General features: G+C 33.6%; 1 protein-coding gene across 5 annotated transcripts in view; it reads left to right on the top strand.

Annotated features, from left to right (window-relative positions):
- The window catches only part of PTBP2 (polypyrimidine tract binding protein 2), an 83,824-nt gene extending 67,308 nt beyond the window's left edge, over positions 1-16,516 (top strand). For 2 of the 5 annotated variants that reach the window (XM_039228442.1, XM_039228446.1), the window contains exons 9-14: positions 7,667-7,821; positions 9,282-9,315; positions 9,733-9,825; positions 14,218-14,434; positions 14,532-14,609; positions 14,761-16,516. In XM_039228442.1, the coding sequence (XP_039084373.1) occupies positions 7,667-7,821; positions 9,282-9,315; positions 9,733-9,825; positions 14,218-14,434; positions 14,532-14,609; positions 14,761-14,893 (710 nt within the window). In that variant the 3' untranslated portion in view covers positions 14,894-16,516. The remainder of the gene's footprint in view (positions 1-7,666; positions 7,822-9,281; positions 9,316-9,732; positions 9,826-14,217; positions 14,435-14,531; positions 14,610-14,760) is intronic. The other 3 variants (XM_039228445.1, XM_039228444.1, XM_039228443.1) reach the window with 3 other exon arrangements.
- Positions 16,517-20,271: the final 3,755 nt, after the last annotated feature.

Below are 20,271 nucleotides of genomic sequence, written 5' to 3'. Positions count from 1 at the left end.
CCTAACACTATTTGCTTTCCCTAGAAAAATGTGGCTCCACTGTCAAAATGCCTAGATCTTTTGGGGGTAATTCCCATGATAGGAATAAGTATTTAGAGACTTATTAGTTTAAAAGTAGTTACTTAGATTCCACCTTAATTGCTGCAGTTCTTCATTTCATGTATTCTGTAGCAAAAATATTCCAAATACTGTGGCTTAGAAATTGTTTCAATGCCAGGAACCAAAGGGTTGTGTGATGCATATGGATACCAATCACTAGCCATTTATTGAATATGTATTATGTGCCAGGCATCATTCCTAGCCCTTGTGACGTTAGTCCTCACATTATCCATAAATGAAGTTAACTTTTACTGTCCGCCCACTTTGTAGATTTAGAAACTGGAAAACAAAAAGATTAGCAGTTTGCTCAGATTCCCATAATTAGTGGGTGGCTGAGATTGTCAGGGATTCTGGCTGTCTGGCTCCAGAGTTCATGCTCCTAACAGGCAATTGAATAAAATCTACGGTAGATTAGCCTGGCCTTTTAGCCTGCCTAAACTCCCCCCCCCCCCCCCACCATGGTGTTTTGTGTTGCCAAGACATTGTTTTTTTGTTAAGTTGACTCAGTGTTGAACTTGGTTATTGTATGATTGCAAAACCAAAAGTATTGTTCATATATTCATTCAAAATTAGATCCCAAATAGAGATGTACATAACGTGCAAACCAAAATAGCAGACTGAATTTGTATTTTTATGTTTGCACAAAATACACATTAAAACTTAAAAACCAAAATCTTAATTTTAGCAAAGCCCCAATCTATAATACTTCATTATGACTGAATTATAGCAAAGAAAATTAGGGTCATAAAATCAAACCAAATAACCTCTCTACTGCAGACACATTTGCAAGTCATCACCTAACAAAGACTAAAAGTATACAGTCTAGAAATATTTTCTAGAAATATGAAACTAGATAAAGTTTTAAAGTGTATCATTGAATATCATGACATCAAATTTTTTAAAAGCCTATATATAATTAGGAAATCAGTATTTTATCATATTTGACATAAATCATATTTTTGGTCAGAAATCATATGAAAATGATTACATGCATTAGCTGTACTAATTCACTGTCCCGTAACCTTGGCTTTCTCATTTCATTTCTGTCTTAACTTCTGTGAAGTAAAAAAGAAATTACAGTTGAACATGCCTACTTCTCTATGTGTACATTCTTAGAAAATGATCCTAAGTCTTTGGATTATTGAACTATCCTCTATTTTGCCATGGCTGAATTTTTAAAGTATTAATTTTTCAGTCTTTAAGATGTTTCTTTTAGAAAAGAACAAGAGCAGAGAGAGAATTAAGTCCTAGAATTGACTGTAGTGGCTTGGCTCAAGATTATAGTGAAAATGCTGGAGCCTAAAAAATAAAGAGGTACTTGTTTAGATCATTATGAGAACTAAAAGGGATTATTGTCAAGCTCACTCTGAAATGTAGGGGGAAAAAAAAGAAATGTAGGGGCAGAGCTAGAGCCAGAACTGAAGTCATCATCTGTGTAGTCTATATTCTCTCTTCTCACATTTCTGTGTTTTTATGAAGAAAGGGGAAACATGAAGGAAGGGAGGACTTTTGAAGTTGGTTGGAAAACTTGAGGGGATTCTGATCTCTGTCTTAAACTTTCTGAACTTAAATCTGGTGAATTTGTAGAGAACTCTTGAAAATACAAAGGGAAGTCTACTAATGTTAAGTAACAGAATGTTTGTTAATCAGTTTTGGGGTATATGATGTGTTCTGTGTTCACGCTAATACCTAACCACATGAAAGTTTAGCCAGAATACAAGATTGGATTTATCTAAGTATGGCATTAAAGAATATCAAAGAAATTTAGGCTACATTGTAAAGTCAAGTCAAAGGAGAATAGAAAGGACCAAACTAAATAAAGGCCACGAAGTGGGTTCAGTGGTTGTATGGGGTAGAATTAAGAATGATGGAAGAATGAAGTCAGGAAAGGAGATTTAAATGTTAGAAATGGATGACAAGACAAAAAAGGAAAAATCAAAGTTGTTAGCAAGAGAAGTTGCTAAAATGGATGGATGTAAAAATTGTCAAAGTAGAAGTTTTAAAGAAATTATGAGACCAGAATGTTTGACCTATCACAGGCTGATAATAGGGACTGAGAGAGGAGGAAGAATAAAGCCAGGTGCTTAAAAAGTCTTTATATAATGAGAGAAAATGTCCCAGTAACCTGATGGTTGTTTTGATGAGAAAGGATTTCATGCAGAAGCTGTCTTAATTGATGGTGGTGGAACAGCAGTCTGAAAGAGACATTGGGTGCTGGCGTAGAATGATGAATAATGCATCCTTTTTCTTTCCTTTGGGGCAGGGTTTAGGGAGATAAAAATGACTTTTGAGAGGGTTATAAGAGAAGTTTCATTAGGACAAAGCGAGCTTTTAATTAAAAAGTTTCTCTAAGGAACACATTGGGGGAAAAATGCAGTTGTTAATGGGAGAAAAGAGAATGGATTCCAGCAGGCAAAATAGGAATTGAAGGGTAGGTTCATAGAAGAGGAAGAATGGATTGAGGATAGAATAGCACTTGTCATTTTCGTCAAAAACAAAATTTTTAGTTTCAAGTCAGGAAATAAAATGTTTTAAAACTTCCCTCCCCACCGAAGACCCAGTACTTTATGAATTAGAAGGTCCCTCCGATGTACGCTGTTCAGCAGTATGTGAGACTTACAATACCAGATACTGAACAGGATAAAGAAGACCAAAAGAAATAATGTAATTGACTTTGGATAGAAGATTTAGAATCAGAAATGAAGGAATAAAACAAATTCTGCATCCTTAAAAATCATGGGTAAAATTGCCATAAGGACAAGTCAGGAGAAGCCTAAGGAGATGAGACATGACTAAATGTAATATGGGCTCCTGGAACAATAAAGAATATTAGATGCACATCAAGGAAATCTGACGAAAGTTTGGACTTTAGTTGATGGTTATATATCAATATTAGTTGATTAATCACAACAATTCTACTGATGTAAGATGTTGATAATTAGGGGGAAAAGGAAGTAGGCAGGAACTCTGTAGAAGCGTCAGTTTTCCTGTAAATCTAAAACTGTTCTAAAATATAAGCCTTATTAAAATCCATAAATTTATAAATGATTTAAAGTAAGTTAACAAAAACAGTTTATTTTTTTTTTAATTTTTCTGGGCAAAATTAACGATGTCTATGTGACCTTAAGATAAATAAGTTACGTCACTTCATCCCACTGGACTTTGAATCTATATCATATACATGTCTGTGTATTCATTTCATTAGTGGAAGGGTTAGTAATAATAATGTCTCAGAACATGAGAAATCTATAAAATTGCTGAGTCAGCTCAAAATACATGGGTGACACACCTGATGAAGGTCACTTCATATGGAAATATGATCCCTGTGATACCTTTGTATGGCAGTTTATGAAGTGCTTTGACATTATATTATCCTTGCCACAATCCTAGAAGTAGAATAGGCATTTTTTAAATCTCTTATCAACATACATCAGTGTTTTTTTCCCAGCATACCTGCTGCCTTAGCTAAAGTTGTAAATCATTAAAATTAAAAGTATTTATACAACTGAAAATAATTTACTGGAGTCAAGGTATATAACACGTTTAACATAATATTTACAAAGGTAAGATAGTAAATTTATTGACTTACAATTAGGAGTTAACATTAATATGAAAAATACAATACAGAATTATTTTTCAGATTTATCATGGTGTAAATAAATAGTACATTATGAAATATTTTGTAGGTTGTTTTTAATATAAAAGACAAGTTAAACTTAATTTTTTTCCTTATTGACAGTAATTTTTCAGAGAAGAGTATACGGAGAAATTAATTGTAGAATCTGCCATTAGAGACTTTAAAATTCCAGTAAAAACTCAAGACTAATTCCAGTGATTTTAGAAGTGTGTAAATTAGATGGCTTAAGTAAGCATTTCTAAGTTACCAGCCTGGGGGAGGGTACAGTGGAAGAGAACTACTTGCTAGTGGTATTAAGGACAGACTTCCCTTATCTCTTAAAGTACTCTTACACCATACCCTGGGCTGCCTGAAGTGAAGAAAGATAATTTGGCAGAATAACATATCACATGCCACAGCACAGTGGCCCGGGTTAGTGATAAGAAATGGAAAAGTGGGGAGATGTAATTTGGGTAGTAGTAACAACAGCGAGGATCTCACAGCTTACGGTCCATTTTTTGTTAAGCTTCCCATTACCTCTTTATTAGGAGGTAAATTGCATCTCCTTTGAGCCTATTTTCTCACTAGAAAATTAGCAATCTTATTTTTACCAAAGTGCAATGTTGTTTATTACAAAATGGCATTCCCTGGCATTTAAGAAAAAAAAGTCTCTCGGATCTGTCACACTAAAAAAAGACTCTAGCCTAGATTTTTAATTTTCAATTACCATTTTATAAGTTAATTTCAAATCTCTTTTAATTCTCAGTGGTCATTTTTCCATGATAAGTCTTAATGTTTTAAATATTGTGCTACCAGGTTACTCCATTGTAACCTCCAGATTTCAGTAAGAAATGTATTTCGAAACAATTATGTCTTGAATGAAGTTTCATTGAACACATTTTCTGTCACCTTTGAATATTTTGGTGAAGTTTTCATTAGATCATTGAATTGTATATCGACATTGTAGAGATGTATTTCAGAAGAAGCTTTTTTGCAAAAATGAAATTAAGCTTAGACTGTCATGTTTAGGTTTATATTTTGAATTTAGTTATGTTGATATTTTAGATTTCATGAATTTTGCTTGAAATGTCAACAAGGAAAGGCGAGTGAGTAATAGATGACTTCAGACTTAATTCTGCAAGTGTCAGTACTCTGTAATCTATTGCATGTCTCATTCTTAGTATATATATATATGTATGTATGTACATATATTCATTATATATTACAGCATTTTCTTTGAAGTGAAATCTTTTTTTTTCTATTCCTTATTTATTGAGAATCACACCTGTACAAAGTATCATACCAAGAATACATGGCAATGGTTCACAAAATGTCTAAATATCTCTGGAAGCCCCTGAGACCCTCTTAGGGTGTCTAACAAAGTCAGAACATTATATTCATGACAGTACTAAAATATTGTTTTACAACTCTTATTCTCACTAGTATATATTGCTTTAATGGCTAATAGAATAGGTGATCATGTGTTCTTGTTCTTTTTAAAACAGTCCTTGGCTTTAATTTCTGATATGTTAAATATAACCCATTTAAAAGCTCTTTGTGGTCCTCAGTAAAGTTTAAGAGTATAAAGGGGTCCTGAGACCAAAAAATTAAGAACATTTTCAGTGTGGGATACAAAGTTCTAGACAATTCTAGTAGATAAGAGTATTTTAATGAACAAGATGGCAGTAAAGAGTAGAGATGTACAGGGAAAATCTAGGGAATAGGACAATTTTTATATTAATGTTGGTAACTTACTAGTTCTTCAGTTAAATTTTTCTGGCTTAGTGGGCCCTGAAAATCATTTCTTGTCTGGTAGAATTGAGAAACCAGAAATTAAACTGATTTAGTTTTTGGTGGAAAGAGCTGTTCTTAAATAATCTTGATGGATTTTTTTTAAGTATTTTATTCCTAAAAGGGAGTTTTTGAGGGTTGATACTGAACTCTTCTGCATGCCACGTATTGTCAATGGTATTTGTTTTGGGCCGTGGACTGGATCCCATTAAGACCAAGAATCTTAACAGAATTTTAAGTTACTTTTTCCACTGGAAAGCAGCCAGTTAAAGGCAAGGAAATAAGGAAATATTTTGACAGTGTAATGCCCGCATCTGGAGTTTCTGCCCGTATGAAATAATTGTGTTGTCAACTTTAGTTGAATGGTGTGTACATTCAGCCACAGCTATCTGGTAATACTTAAGAAATACTGTTTAAAGAAAAGAGGAGGGGTCACTTTCTAAGAGTATGCAAAAACAAAATTACTGTGAGTGCATGTCTAACAATTGGGAGTATATCACTATTACTTGCCTTTGGCAGCATATTAAGGTATCCATTGAACGTTAAACAACCTATGAAGTGTAACCAGAGAGTTATTATTTAACATGGGGAAGTTTGTAACATTCTAGAATAATTGGTTAAAAAGATTCACACTGGAGGATCCATAAAGCCATCAAAGACGTGAGAAGTTTCTGTTTTAAAAGTAAAATGGGTGAGTGGATGGAACAAGATTGGCCATAAGTTAATAATTGTTAGCCAGTGTGATGGGTATGTAGGATTTCTACATTCTAGTTGCGCTCTCTCTCTTTTCTTTATGTTGGATATTTTCCATAACAAAAAGTAAAATCTAAAAAAGAAAATGGAGAAATAAGAAAAAGGGGAAATCTCGAAAAGCTGGCAAAAAGCACTAAAATAAGCTTATCCACAAAAAGGTTGAGAAAAATATTCCACTGTTGGAGTGCTCAGAAGAGGAAAAAAAAATTCATGGGAAAATTATAAGTCAAAAACAGAAGAGATTAAGAATTATGAGTCTTAACCTTTTAAACTGTCAATGAAAGGCCATCATAGTTTCTGTAAAGTATAAAGACTTTTTAAAAATCCTGACTAAAGTATTAAGAGATCTGAAACCAAAAGCAACAGCACATCCTTATGACATAGACAAGAAGGCTGGTGGAAAGAGAAAAGAAGAAGTAAAACATGAACTTATGGGACAACAGTACAAAGGGCCATTTCTATCCAGGTATGTCATGAATTAAACTTCACGTACATTGGATGTTTTCTTTTTCGTGGGAAGAAGAAAAGCAACATACAATTCACTTCATTATTAGCAAACTAATATGTATTGAGAAATCAGCTGGTATGTAAGAATTTAAGGGGTGAAAGGTTTCGAGTTCATTCTTTTAATTGGAATGTGGGTAAAAGATGCTGAGACAAAAGAATTCTCTCTAGAATAAAGACTGGCATATTTTAAAGGTGATAAAACAACAGTAAGACTGGAAAATAGAAATGAGAAGGAAATGTTAAAACTGGTAGGCAAAGGAGAAAGCCTTTGTGGATACAGTGAAATTTTCTCATTCTTTCTGTTGAGGAAATGTGTTCATTATAACTACTTGAATGTGGAATTAAGGCAAATAAACTTCGGTAAGATTTTCTTTAAGTCATTTGAAATGAAATAATGATGTTCAGGGTGATAGGTCTCCAAGCAGTGAAGGACTTACTATGTTTGTTTCATAAGCTCTAGCTGTCTGATTTCAAGTATGAGTTTATGAAGATGATAGCACTTGGAGAAAAAAGTGAGTCACTATTATGTTGAAGATACGTATTTTAGATGTGGCTACTTGCTGTCAACCATGGAAGTGAATTTTTCAAGTCTCTGACTTAGAAATATTATATCCTTTATGCTTCGTTTGCTTTTCCATAGGAGATGGAATATGGTATGTTTAATTTTTTAAGATACTGCAGGTATGTACCTTAGCCCTAATATTTAATGATTTCATTGAAACCAGTTAATTTTCTCTAACTGATACATTGTCAGCACACCATTTTTCTAAGTGTTATAAAAATTAACTTTCAGGAACCGTTTGGAATGGTCAGCCGTAAGCCATGCAGCCTTCGTGCTTAAATTGGTTTTTGTAAACGACTTGTGTGTGTTTCGTAAAATATGCTTTATTTTAAAATTAGGGCTTCCTGTTGCAGCTGTTCCAGGAGCTCTGAGTCCTTTGGCTATTCCAAATGCTGCTGCAGCAGCTGCTGCAGCTGCTGCTGGCCGAGTGGGTATGCCTGGAGTCTCAGCTGGTGGCAATACAGTCCTGTTGGTTAGCAATTTAAATGAAGAGGTTAGTAAAATAATTTTGTGATGTTTATTCTTTAACTCCATTTCATTTGTGAAAGTTTCTCATGTTTATTTCATTTTGCACTTGCCTTTCTTTTTATGTACATTCATTAGTCAAAGTATTTTCTGTATGTTTCTATTTCTGAATAAAATCTATGTATTTGTTTAGGTAATATTTCTTTAGACAGTCATATCTCTTTATATATATATATTTATTATATTATTATTATTATTATTTTAATCTAACTACCTATTTTTCCTAAGAAAAATATGGTGAAGTACTGTAGTATGGCTTTTTATTTTTGTTGTTCTCAAAGGCAAATGTGATCTAATTTGCAGATTTAACTGTAAAGCAATTTTGTTCTTTGCCTTTTCTAATTATTTGCTTGTTCATTTCATGCTTATGTGTCATTGCATTTTTTTAAATCTTATTTTATGTGAACTACTCTAATACATTTTTCTTTGAAGGTTCTTCCAAAGATCTTGACGAGGCACTCTTCCAGTCTTTCTTAGTAATTTTTTCTTTGCAGTTATTAGTCATTGTCTTCTAAAAATATTTTTCAACTTTATTCCCCTTCCCCCTTGTTAAATAAAATTTATTGCCGAGTTATTTTCTTTAGTTGTACATTTTATGTCTGGTATATTTTATTTTGATTGCTATGAAAGCTGGTATGAAATGTGGGAAGCTCAGTATTATCAGTTTACAATATCTAATTTGAATATTTGTTCATTTTTAATTGGCCTCTGTTAATACGAACATTAAGTTTATCATTTAATACTGTTGTCATTCACAGTTCTGCATGCTAAAATGTTTGAATCAGAGTGCCTTTGTTTTTCTTTTAAGAATTTTGCCTGCATTTCATAACCAGCCATGCTTATGCAGTTAAAGTTCAAAGTTTAAAATTCCTGTGCATGCTTTCCTTCCCTATGTTGAGATGAAATGCTGTAATTTACTCTTTGATATAGATGTACTTTACCCATATTTGTCTTGGATGACTACATTTTACTCAGTTTTTCTTGTACAGTACATAAACCAACCATTTTCTGACCAAATTCCTGCATTTCCTATGTACTGACCTATATTTTATTTTTTTTTTGTTCCCCAATTCCTTATTTTTTTCTTCTGCATTGCTGTTTCCCTTCCCCATTTCATCCTTTTCCCTGTGTGTTCACCTTCCCTTTCCTTGTCTTTTCCCAAATGCCCATTCCCTTCCCTGTCTTATCCTTTATTTTCCTTGTCCTTGTCTTCATTCCCTGTCTCCATTCCCTATGTTCATGCTTCTGTGCTTGAACAAATGTTCCTCGGACCAACTTGCCCCAATTAACCGCCTTGAACCATGATCCATGACCACCTCACCATTCTGCGGGAACCACCCTTCGTTATGGATGATCTGTTCATCTCCGCTCTTCCTCGACTCTTCTCTCTTCTTGTCTTACGCTGCTTGCTCTTCTCTCCTTCTAAAGATGGTTACGCCCCAAAGTCTGTTTACCCTCTTCGGTATGTTATTGTTAGCACTATACTTTTATTATTGATTTGATTTTTGTTTCACCTTAATTCTTATTTGTAGCTAGCACTTTGGCTTAAAGTTGAATAGTAAATCTTTTGCTATTTTTCTTTGCTATTTAAAACTCTCCATAGACACAAAATTTGTTTTAATGCATGCTGATTTATTTTGCATGGTCTTTAATTTAATATCATTCACATAGCTTTGAGGGTTTATCAAAAATTATTCTTTTCAAAATTCACTGTTCAAAATCTTGATCTTCTTTATTCATTTGTGAGAATGATGAGTTTGAATGAGTGATCATGTTGATGTCTGAATGTTTCATTAATATGTCAGAAAGATAATCTTCAGCTGACTTGCATGTAACATTAATTCCATTTTTGGATTACCTCTCTGTGACTCCAAAAAAGGTGTTTATGGAGATGTGCAGCGTGTGAAGATTTTGTACAATAAGAAAGACAGTGCTCTGATACAGATGGCTGATGGAAACCAATCGCAACTTGGTAAGGTTAAACAGTTACGCATACATGTTTAAATCTGAATCTGTTAGTAAAAACAAACCCCTTTATGGCAGTAAGAAACATTTATTTACTTATTTATTTATTTAGGATAGCCAAGGCTCAAAATGGCACATTAAGTTTTGTATTTTAATGTGAGTCATTACACGTGATGAATATGTTTGCAGTTTTCTACTGTCCTCTTAACCATTCCTCAAGTACAATCCAATGGAGAAAGGTTTGGGCTCTGAAATTGCAATAACAATTTCACATAAGAATCATGACATTTATATTAAAGATCCTTAGTGTTTTTCATTCCTAGTTACTCCCTGGGATAGAAGTTAACTGTTAATATAGTCCATGGCATCCTGATTTATGCAGTGTTATCTTAATTCCTCTAGATTTTTGCCTAAACTTAATAATAAAGAGTCACTTGGAAAATGTATTTTAGGAGTAGTAGGTTTTTACAAAGTGAAGCTTGTGCCACATACAGTACACCACTGTTAATCCCTTTTGGTATCTTAAATGTACTTTAGTCAGATTACACTTACATTCTTATCTTAGGTAAATATTTTTATTACGTTATCATTTGCCTTTGTACACTAAGTCAGATCCCATAAATCTGGAATACAACTGCACTTTCACAGTGTGATAAGACTGTAAATATCAGTAAGATCTTTAGCTTGTAATTCTTTTCATTGAGATTCAGGAATGCTAGTGCCTCAAGTTGGTTGTTTTCACATTGTTAATTTTGAAATTTGTCACTTATGACGTAAGGACTAGTATATTTTTGCTCTTATACCCAGTGAATCTCATAAACTTGAACATGATATACGGACCTTTTGACTTGGTATCAGAAGTAAATTTGAATTTTATTATTTCTTACTGGCTTTCATGGTCTCAGACAATATATAAGACTAGACATCTGCCTCTCCACTTTTTAAAATGGAGATAGCCATCGTTAAAGAAGGATATATAAAAAGTGCTAATCATGTTCTAGGTTCCTAGTAAATCTTTTTCTTCCTCTGTTGTGGATACTTCTGTGTTCTGGTAATGGTAGTCGTGGCCATTGCTTTTATGTACATTGTAAGTCGCATTTTAGAAAACATTTCTTAAATGTTTATTTTTTTCTCATCACTGTGTGAGCTGTGGGTGACATTACCCTCATGTGAAGTATATACAGTCATCAGGGTTAAGAATTACCTGAGGTAGAATTTAATCAAATTCTTCTGGGGTTTTTTTTTTTTTATATATATAATGACTAAATAGTAATTAAATAAGTGACATTTTAACCTTTACTATACTTACATCAGTTTGTGCTATTAAAACAATACCACAGAGTGGCTTAAACAACAGATCTTTATTTTCTTGGGTACCAGTAGGTTGAGTTTCTGATAAGGGCTTTCTTCCTGGCTTGCAAATGGCCACCTTCTTGATGTCTCCTCCCACGCCCTTTCCTCTGAGTTCTCTGGGTTTCTCTTCCTCTTCTTCTAAGGACAGGATCCTTAGTGGATCCTGTGTTTTGATAGGTTAACTTTAAGAATGATGGTGTAAACCCAAGGAAAGAAGATAAAGACAAGACTAGAAATCACTGGTATAGAAGACAGTTGAGAGAAAGAACAAAAAACTAGAAGCTGGGTTTTTGAGTAGATTAATAAAGTAGACAAGTGGATGTTTCCATTTTTTGGAATAAGAGAGGCAAACACAAATAGTTTTTTGAATTATAAAGGGTATAACTGTTGCATTGCTCCAGTTCCACATATAAACAACTCCTGTATCTATAATTTTTTTTTTTTTACCATCTTTTAACTTCTCATTATTCTTTAATATCTTCTTCAGAGATTAAGGGAAAAGTAGAAAATTATACTCAATCCAAAGTGCCATTTCCACTGTGCAGCATTGGCTTTTTTCTCTTTTATCATTGATTGTTTTGTCCATTTATGTCATATTTCTCCTAACAGATTTCAAGATATTATAGTCCCATTATTTAAACTTGTTTCATCTTAGTAATTCAAATACTCTTGTTTTTTGTTTAATCATTATGTATGCTTTAGTATTTGACAAGTTTTTTTTTTTTTTGAATATTTAAAAACCCTGATATTCTACCCTCAACTTCAGCCCTCATCCACTTCATATTACTTCAGATTGTTTTGTCAAGTCAGCAGGCTAGACATACTTCTCATTACCTGACTACTTCTAGAGATAAGTTTTTGATTATTTTGCTTTATTTTAATCCCACTTCTCTATTCTCCATCTCCTCTTGGTGCAGGAATTATGCCTAGGATTTTTTATTGTTTTCTTATTTCTGTTCTTCAGTATCTCAAAGCTCAGCTGTTTATGCAGTCTTTTCATGGCTTTTCAAAGCTGAACTAAGGATAGCTTTCTTACAACAACCTTATTCTACTTCTTTATACCACTTCATTCCCAGATTAATTCCTTATAACACGTTCTTTGTATGATGTAATAGCACTTTATCATAAGCAAATTACTGTTCACCTAAAACAGAATTATAGAACTTTGAAAATATTTTATAATGCAAATAAGTTTTCTAAAAGGAGTTTATGTACCATTTCTATGAATAATTCAGTTGATTTTGTAAGTGAAAATTTAGAAATATATGTGAAGTGCCGTAAAACTAGTGAGAAAGAATTCAGGCCCGAGAGATTTTTTCCTCTGTTGGCCTCAGTTGCAAATCTAAAGAAGAAAAAATCACAAATACATAACACTGCAGTAAAACAATTGGAAAGAGTAAACTTGTTTTTACAAATTAGGGAAGTTGTATGGGAAATAAGAATTTACTTTTAATTCTTTTCTGAATGGTACCTTATACTTCTATAGCATTTTTCTTTACAGAACTGTTTATATTCTATACAAGTGTGAAAAGATGCTTGGATTTAATAAATTCTACATATCTTGGTGTCAGACTATGTAGTATATTAGTCAAATTAAGTAACATTGTGAGTAGGGATTTTGTTTTCATTTCCCTACTCTTCCACCTTGCCTTTATCTCTCTGCTGTTAATACTTTGAGTAGTCACATCGGACCTTCCTTTAAAGTATATGACTTATAAAATGGTCATAAGTTCTTGTGACTAGTGAATAAAAACATATAACTGTTCTGTAACCTCAGACCAGTTTGTTTAGTGTAAAAATAACCCAACTACTACCTCAGAAAGTAGGCATGTGATGTTCTGTGTTTAGGCACTGTACTGTGTGCTAGGATAGAGACCCAGGTTCCTGCCTTCATGTACTTTGCAGTCGGGAGAAAGAGGAGTTAGATAAATAAATTGTGATAAATTTAAAAAGTGATAAACTTAAAAAGAAAAGAGTACTGCATGGGGAATATGAACCCTTTCCAGAGAAGAACAAAGAGAAAGACTACGAGGGATAATGAATCAGATGAGATGAGAAATTACTGTAGATAGAACAGCATGCAGACAGGTCTAAAGGTAAGAAAAACTGGCACTTGAAGGAGATAGTTTTGTATAGCTGGAGCTTAAAGTTCGGAGAGTACAGTACTAAAATACTGGAAGTTTTACAGTACTAAAGTACTGGAAGTTCCAAGAGGGGTGAGATGGTTCTTGTCTTACCACTTAATTCTAGCACTAACAAAGTAATTGGTATTGTATCATCGATAAATATGTTCAGAGAGGCTGGGGAGATGAGGATATAGTCCAAATTCATTCTTCAACATGGCTTTATACCTCCCCTAGTCTGGCCCTAAGGATTTTAAGCAGATAATAACATGAAATTTGCAATTTATAGAGGTCATCCAGCTGTCTGTGTAATAGGATGCATTCAAAAAAAGTAGAGAAAAATCCAGCAGGAAGACAAATTGGGAGACAGAGTGACACAGATCAAAACATTGTGACTGTGAAAAGCAGAGAATTGAGAGATAATTAGGAAGAAAAAGGAGTACGGTAGGACTTGGCAGTTATGGGGTAGAAGAGAAAGAAGTTACAGATGAGTACAAAGTTTCTTTCTGTGGCATCTAAGTACATGGTTTATCAGCAGTTTTGGCAAGGAACAGAGATTCATAATGAGGATTTTCATTCTGTGAAAGAAACTTGCTTTTTTGCTAAAATGCTTGTCTAGCGCAAATAAATTTAAATCATATCACCAGTGACTGTTGAAAACTTAAGAGATTTATTTAAAAGTCTTGGCACCTGGGTGGCTCAGCAGATTAAGTGTCCGACTCTTGGTTTTGGTTCAGGTCGAGATCTCATGGTTCGTGAGTTCAAGCCCCACACTGTCAGCATGGAGCCTCTCTGCCTCTAGAAGCTTAAAAACAAAAAGATTTTTTTAAAAGTCATAGAATCTAGTTATTTCAGCTATTCCAAAAGAAATTTTTTTAACTTTAATATTGTTTTTTAATAGGCATTTTTTCTTCTTTTTATAGCCATGAACCATCTTAATGGACAGAAAATGTATGGCAAGATTATTCGTGTTACTCTGTCTAAACATCAGACTGTACAACTACCTCGAGAGGGACTTGATGATCAAGGGCTAACAAAGGATTTTGGTAATTCCCCATTGCATCGTTTTAAGAAACCTGGATCCAAAAATTTTCAGAACATTTTTCCTCCTTCTGCAACCCTACACCTATCCAATATCCCGTAAGTATTAAAGCTGGAGATTTTTAAATGGGCATACACTTTAGGAATAAAATTTGAAAATTATTATTAATCTTTTTTTTCCATCCAATTTTCCTAGTCCTTCAGTAGCAGAAGAGGATCTACGAACACTGTTTGCTAACACTGGGGGCACTGTGAAAGCATTTAAGTTTTTTCAGTAAGCAAGCTTTCTTATCTTTAAAGTTTTCTTCAAGTAGTTTTTGTTCTTTTTGTTTATGGAAATATTTGGTTCTGTAGTGGGCAAAAATTCAAGTATTTAAGCCCTTTCTAATTATTATGATGTATCTAACTTGATAATTTTGTTTCAGAAGAGATCACAAAATGGCTCTTCTTCAGATGGCAACAGTGGAAGAAGCTATCCAGGCCTTGATTGATCTTCATAATTATAACCTTGGTGAAAACCACCATCTGAGAGTGTCTTTCTCCAAGTCAACAATTTAAAAGGGGGGAGGTGAAGATTGAGGGTGTATCACATTGGTGTCATCACCTATTGACTGTTCAGAAAAGTGGGGACCAGAGTTTGATTTTTTTTGTTGTTGTTGTTTCCTTTTCTTTCATGCTGTTATCATTCCTTGGTTATAAAATGAAATGGCATACATAAAGGCAGAGTTGTTAACTGCTAGATTTCATCTGTTCTATAGGGAAGCCATTTTTATTGTCTGTTTAAAATTTTAGTTTAATTATACTTTCCTTTTTCAACTTAGTTGACATACGTGCCTTAAAAAGGAAAACTAGTGTTGCTATTGTGCATTTACTAGGAAAAAGGAATTGGTTGTCTAGGGCACATTGTTATATGGGAATTACAATATGTTTAGGCAGGGGTGTGTAAAAAGGTTAAGTTTTTGTTTCTCCTGCTTGGAACTTATTTTGAATTATTGGCTTGTCACATTTCTTTCTATTTAATCAAATAAGATACATGATACTGAGAGAATTAAAGCAGCATTTTTTAGTTTTTACTACCTTAGGCTTTATTGCTTTAAAAAAACATTGGCCTTTTGTATCTCACAATTCTGGTCTAGATTCAGTTATGAATGTAGGCATTAGTTAAAATTAACAAGATGCAGAGTATTAATTTCTTAAGACAACAAAGTGATTTCTGTAAGTTTGAGCCCTATGTGGAAAGCATTGTGGAATCTTAACCTTTTTGTACACACTCTTGTGGGACGTATCATATAAATGTCAGCACTAAGTAATGTCTTGTTTGTGGCTGAATATTTTTCGTAGATGTTTTTGAAGTTGACATGACTTACGTGCATTTAAATATATATTGCCATCCTTAGTTTGTAATTAAGATTTGGAATATGGTTGTGGATTTCTGAGCATGTGCAGACTGGTCTAGCTAGTTCAGGAACTGGTGCATGTATTTTTCAAAGATAAAGAAAGTGTACTGCGAAAATTTGCAGGAAGATTAATTTTGTGGCAGTTTTCTAAAACTGACAACCAGGTGGGACCAAAGTTTATGTGCCTTTAGTCTTAATTTACCTTGCATTGTAATATTCAGTTTTAATAAATCTTCAAAATATTTTGTATTTAGGAATAGATCTGACTTTAATAAAAACATGGCTCAGAATCTACAGGTCAAATTAATTTGAACAGTTCTTGTCAACCCGAATTGTTGATTCTGTTTAAATGACCAATACTTTTTGAAATTGATGTACTTAGTTTCAAGATTCATAGATTCTGTTATCTATGTAGACAGAATGGTCATGTATATTTTCTATTAGTTGAGTTTTTACATCTTTAGAAATGTAAAATTCAGTATAGTTTGAAAGCGGCACAATTAAAAATTAATTTTCTAACAAAGTTGGGAGGTTTGATGGTTGTTTAATTTCCTTTTGTGTGTACTCTGCTTACCTCTGTAGCATGCTCAATAAACACTTCTGTAGCTCTGTATTCACCTTTTCTGTCTTTCTCTGCTGCCTTTTCTCTCTCCTCTTCTTTGTTTTCACTCCACTGTGCTTCTGAATTCATGTTTATTCTCTGCCAGGGTGGGAAAGGAGTAATAATAGTATTACAATTCTATGGCTTTATACCATAAATAAATCTAGATGCTGTGAAAATATACCAGCTGTTTTTTTTTTTTTTTTTAATTTAAAAGATAGTAACTACTTTTCAGGAGGACACATATTAAACATTTCCCACCCTGTTATAATCTACTGCTTTAAAGACATAACTTTTATTATTGTATCTTGTTAATTCTTTCTATCTCTTTTGTTGTTGTTGTTTTTTTTCCAGATTTATGCACTACTAGACCTTTTGGATTTGCCATGCTCTCTTGCTGCAGTTTCATCTCTCATCTTTTGTGTCTGCTAAAGATTTCCTACTAATTTTAGATTACCTTGTTAGGTTTTAACAAAGGGTACTAGATGTTATTGGGAAAAACAGCAACATACAGTCTACTTTTGCCCAGGTATTTGAAAACGTCAGGGTAATTTGTGATGTTACAATTTTCACTTTTTAAAGGAGTCCAGTTAGGGTGCTATTTGTATTACCCAACATATTTTTGGCTACTTTTAAAAAGAAGGTATGTTGGTGTCAGGTGACTTTGGAGTTACACATGTTGTATAGAATTATTATAAAGTAATTGAGAATTAATGTAAAAATCCTACATTAGAATAAAAAACAAACGAAGGAGTAGTAGGTAAATTTAAATGTGCTGTATTAATACAACAATTCACTCATCTCCAAGAAATAAGAATATAGTAAATAATTACATTTGAGTCAGCAACATTGAGGTTATTTAGAAGCTAGATGATCCTCCTATCTTTTCTTCTTAAGATAGGATTGTATTACAGAAGCACTGAGCAATAGCAGATGTGCCTAAAGTGTATTAAAAAAACAATACCATAGTTAATGAATAGTAATTGAACAAAGTTTCTCTGAACTTTTTCTCAGAAATATTGGGTGGTGGTTGAAACAACTGAAAGTAGGTAGTTAGCCACGTTTCAAGTAGTTCTCTGTGGCTGGGGTTGAGTGGAAAGAAGAGAAGATCTGAAATGCACCTAGGAATTGGGTTGCTGCAGTTACTGAGCTGGGAGAGCTCACAGTACCTCTGATCAGTCATGACCAGCAACCAAGGTTCTTCCTGCCCAGGGAGTGGCAGATTCTTTGTCTGTTAAGAGTACACTGTGACGCAGCCTTCCTTCCAAAGCACCAAGTCCAGGAAGTGGTAATTTTGACATTCTAGAATATTTAAAATTCGGTACGTTAAATTAACCCAGTCGTTGTCATCATTAGTATTATCACCATATGCCTCAGTCTTTTACAGTGAACTAGCCAACGATGAAGTGTTCTTAAGACTTAATAGCTGCTTGTTAGGTTAGAGGCCTTACCTTGAAGATTTAGGAAGAAAGAATTTTTTTCTATAACTGAACTAGAAAAACTGGGTTTGTGAAATTAAGATTTATTTGGAAATGGGTTTCAAAGCACCTACTTAAGGAATGTATTCATATTTGTTTATATTTAATATTATATTTAAAGATAGAGTTGTAATTTAGCATTTTGAAAGTAAGAATAGCTTGGCTTAACCAGGACAGGTGACAAATCATTCTGTGAGTTACGCTAGGAATATATTAACTAATACTTCTGAGGCATTTTAAGATTTGAGGTTAGTCTAATCAAGTTATAATAAAATTAATTTGTTCCTATAGTTCTCTTTGGATCACCATATAGTTTCTAGAAGGACAAGTCACTTTCTAAGCCATAGTATGCTTTATCTGTAAAGTACAGACTATAAATTCCGTGCTGCCCACCTCACAGGGTTATTGTGAAGCTCAAACAAGATAAAAGCAGAAGTGCTGTGTAATTGGTAAACTGCTTATATAGGAGGAAATGTAATACCACCAGAGTTTTAGGACTGCCAGATTTGCCTGTAGTAAACTCTGTCCATGATAAATCTTACCCTACTGCCATTTTTGCTACAGGGAAGTATTTTTAATGATCTAAAATTATTTTAAGTGTCAGCCAGGTAAAGCAAAAAGATGGAGAAAACAAATATATATAATGCATCCCAAAGCCAAATGAAAGGAGACTGGATTTATTATTATTAGCTATTAGCCTTGTATTTTGTTTGAACTACTTAATATCCCAGTAATTGAACACAGATATGTTAGGGGTGCCTGGGTAGCTCAGTTAGTTAAGCTTCCAACTCTTGATTTTGGCTCAGGTCATGATCTTACAGTTTGTGAGTTTGAGCCCTGCATTGGGTTCTGCACTGACAGTGTGCTTGGGCTTCTCTGTCTCTCAAAAATAAATGACCATTAAATTTTCCTCACTGATTTAATATTTTAAAATGGGACATAAATCTGAAAATATATTCACTCAGGAAAAGAGGGTACAGTGTTTTTTGTTTTGGTTTGGGTGTTTTAAAGCTTACTTATTTTGAGGGGGAGAGAGAGCAGGGGAGGGGCAGAGAGAGAAGAAGAGAATATCCCAAGCCGACCTCGGGCTTGATTTCATGAACCATGAGATCATGACCTGAGCTGAAATCAAGAGTAAACCATTTAACTGACTGTGCCTCTCAGTACAGTATTGTTTAGTGAAATTGAGTATACATTGGTTTCTATTGTAGTTAAAATAATTGTTTCTAGAAAATCTTAATTTTAAGCCTCAGTGTTAGAATCTGTGTATCAGTTATCAAAAATTTTAATTAAAAAAATTTAATGTTTATTTTTGAGAGAAACAGAGAACAAGTGGGGGAGGGGCAGAGAGAGGGAGACAGAATCCAAAGGCTCCAGGCCCTTGAGCTTCAGCACAGAGACGATGATCATGACCTGAGCCGAAGTTGACCATTTAACTGAGCCACCATCAAAAATCTTATAGTTCTTTTTTATCCTAAAAATACAGCCTTTTAAGTTTGGGTTTTTTGGGTGTTTTTTTTTTTTAATCATTTTAGGTGCTGGAAATAAAAGCATAGATTTTGAAGTGTCAGACTATTCACATTAAAGACAAACAAGTGTCCAAATCTTCAGAAGAATACAAAGAACACATATTGAACATCTATGTACTTAGCACTTGATTCTTTCACACCAGACATTTTCCATACTTTATAATTTTAATACTTGAGATAAAACATTATAGATTGAACATCCTGTGTACATCTCTTCTTGATCTAGTTCCTTCCCCAGAGGTAATCGTGACCTTGAATTAATGGTGTTTTATTCAGTGATTGCTTTTCAAAGGGAATTTGTTCTGTATTCTATAGCCTAAATTTATTTTTCTATCTAAATACTGCAAGTACTCTATTATTCATGATACAATATTTTGTCCAACATAAACTATAATTTTTTAAGATTGTGATATTTGGATACTGATACTCCCCTTATCAAATAATTTTGGGAAGATTTTTAAATCACTTCTTTTTCAATAAATGTTGAATAAGTTGTTAGAGTTTCAACTTTCTCCTAATATTAAAATGTAAAAAGTAAACAACTACTGTTAGTATCTTAAATGCTGAAATTAGGTGTAAGATATTTTAGTCAAGGAATTTTAACTTCTGAAACATTTCAAATATACAAACAATAGAAGAGTAGCCCCCCTCATTGAGCTTCATTTGCCAACTTAGGCTTTCTTGTTCCTCCACCCACATGTCACCTTCCATACGAACACAAATCCCTTATCTATTTCATCATCAGACTTTCAGGTATATTTTCCTTACAGTGTTTTATTCTTGGTCACAGGTCGCTATTCTATAATATCTGGGCTAGCCTCACTTGTCAGCATTACAGTTTCTTCAGATCCTAGAACCTTGCTACTCAAAATGCAGTCCCTAGACCAGCAACAATTAGGATCACCTGGGAGCTTATTAGAACCTCAGTCTT

The sequence above is a fragment of the Hyaena hyaena genome, unplaced genomic scaffold (assembly GCF_003009895.1).
Source record: "Hyaena hyaena isolate Hyena2069 unplaced genomic scaffold, ASM300989v1 scaffold_32, whole genome shotgun sequence".
Taxonomy (NCBI): domain Eukaryota; kingdom Metazoa; phylum Chordata; class Mammalia; order Carnivora; family Hyaenidae; genus Hyaena; species Hyaena hyaena.
Note: the sequence above shows the minus strand (reverse complement) of the source record. Positions and strands in the feature narration are given on the sequence as shown.